Source organism: Tarenaya hassleriana, unplaced genomic scaffold (assembly GCF_000463585.1).
Source record: "Tarenaya hassleriana unplaced genomic scaffold, ASM46358v1 Cleome2700, whole genome shotgun sequence".
Lineage (NCBI taxonomy): Eukaryota > Viridiplantae > Streptophyta > Magnoliopsida > Brassicales > Cleomaceae > Tarenaya > Tarenaya hassleriana.
In genome coordinates this window covers 1-1,002 of record NW_010965948.1, presented here as the reverse complement: position 1 = coordinate 1,002, position 1,002 = coordinate 1, and the positions used below count along the sequence as shown (strand labels likewise).

Here is a 1,002-nt window from a genome sequence, read left to right as displayed (position 1 = left end):
TAAAACAGAATTCTAAACAATAAATATATTCTCCTTTGAATATATTTATTGTCTCGTAATACCCCCTCGTCAAGACGGAGACGGGAGGAACAGGCTTGAGATATGCAACCGAGAAAGCAGACTCAGGAACAATGAAGGCTGCAAAGCTTTGGTAAAGATGTCGGCCAACTGGTTTTCGGCATTGACGTGCATAAGCAGAAGAAACCCAGCCCGCAGTCTATCACGAACGAGATGACAATCGATCTCGATATGCTTTGTTCGTTCGTGAAAAACAGGATTCGTCGCAATGTGTATGGCAGACCGATTATCACAAAAAAGTTTCGCAGGCCCAGTGACAGTAATGTGTAAATCCTTCAAAAGACTATGCAACCAAATGAGCTCACAGGTAGCGTTGGCCAGGGCACGATATTCGGCCTCGGTGCTGCTGCGGGAAACCGTAGTCTGCTTCTTAGCCTTCCAAGAAATCAGCGAATCCCCGAGAAACACACAAAACCCAGATGTGGAGCGTCGCGAATCCGGGCAAGAGGCCCAATCGGCATCGGCAAAGGCATTGAGGCACAAAGGGGAAGAAACAGAGTAAAAAATACCCTGCCCAGGATTAGTCTTCAAGTAACGAACGACCCTTTGTGCAGCCGCAAGATGAATATCAGTGGGACATGACAGGAACTGACTGAGCTTATGAACAACATAAGCAATGTCAGGCCTGGTGATGGTCAGGTATAATAACCTACCAATGAGCCGACGATATGCAGGAATGTCAGGAAGAAGAACGCCGGAATCTCTGGATAAGCGAACACCGGGGTCAAGAGGGGTGGAAACAGGCTTGCAAGCCAGAAACCCTGAGTCACTGATCAAGTCAAGACAGTACTTACGTTGACTGACAGAGATCCCAAGCTTGGAACGAGCTACCTCCAATCCCAGAAAGTACTGAAGCTTCCCCAGATCCTTGATCCGAAATTTATGATGAAGCAGAGACTTGAGCTGCTGAAGAGCAACATCGTT

The 1,002-nt window shown here is 47.3% G+C and overlaps 1 protein-coding gene across 1 annotated transcript; it reads right to left on the bottom strand.

Moving 5' to 3' along the window:
• Positions 1-69: 69 nt before the first annotated feature.
• LOC109116842 (uncharacterized mitochondrial protein AtMg00810-like) lies at positions 70-945 on the bottom strand (the record flags this gene model as incomplete). The annotated part of the gene is made up of 1 exon (XM_019202976.1): positions 70-945. A coding segment is annotated over one exon (876 nt), but the record flags the coding sequence as incomplete, so codon positions are not given.
• Between the last annotated feature and the right edge of the window lie 57 nt (positions 946-1,002).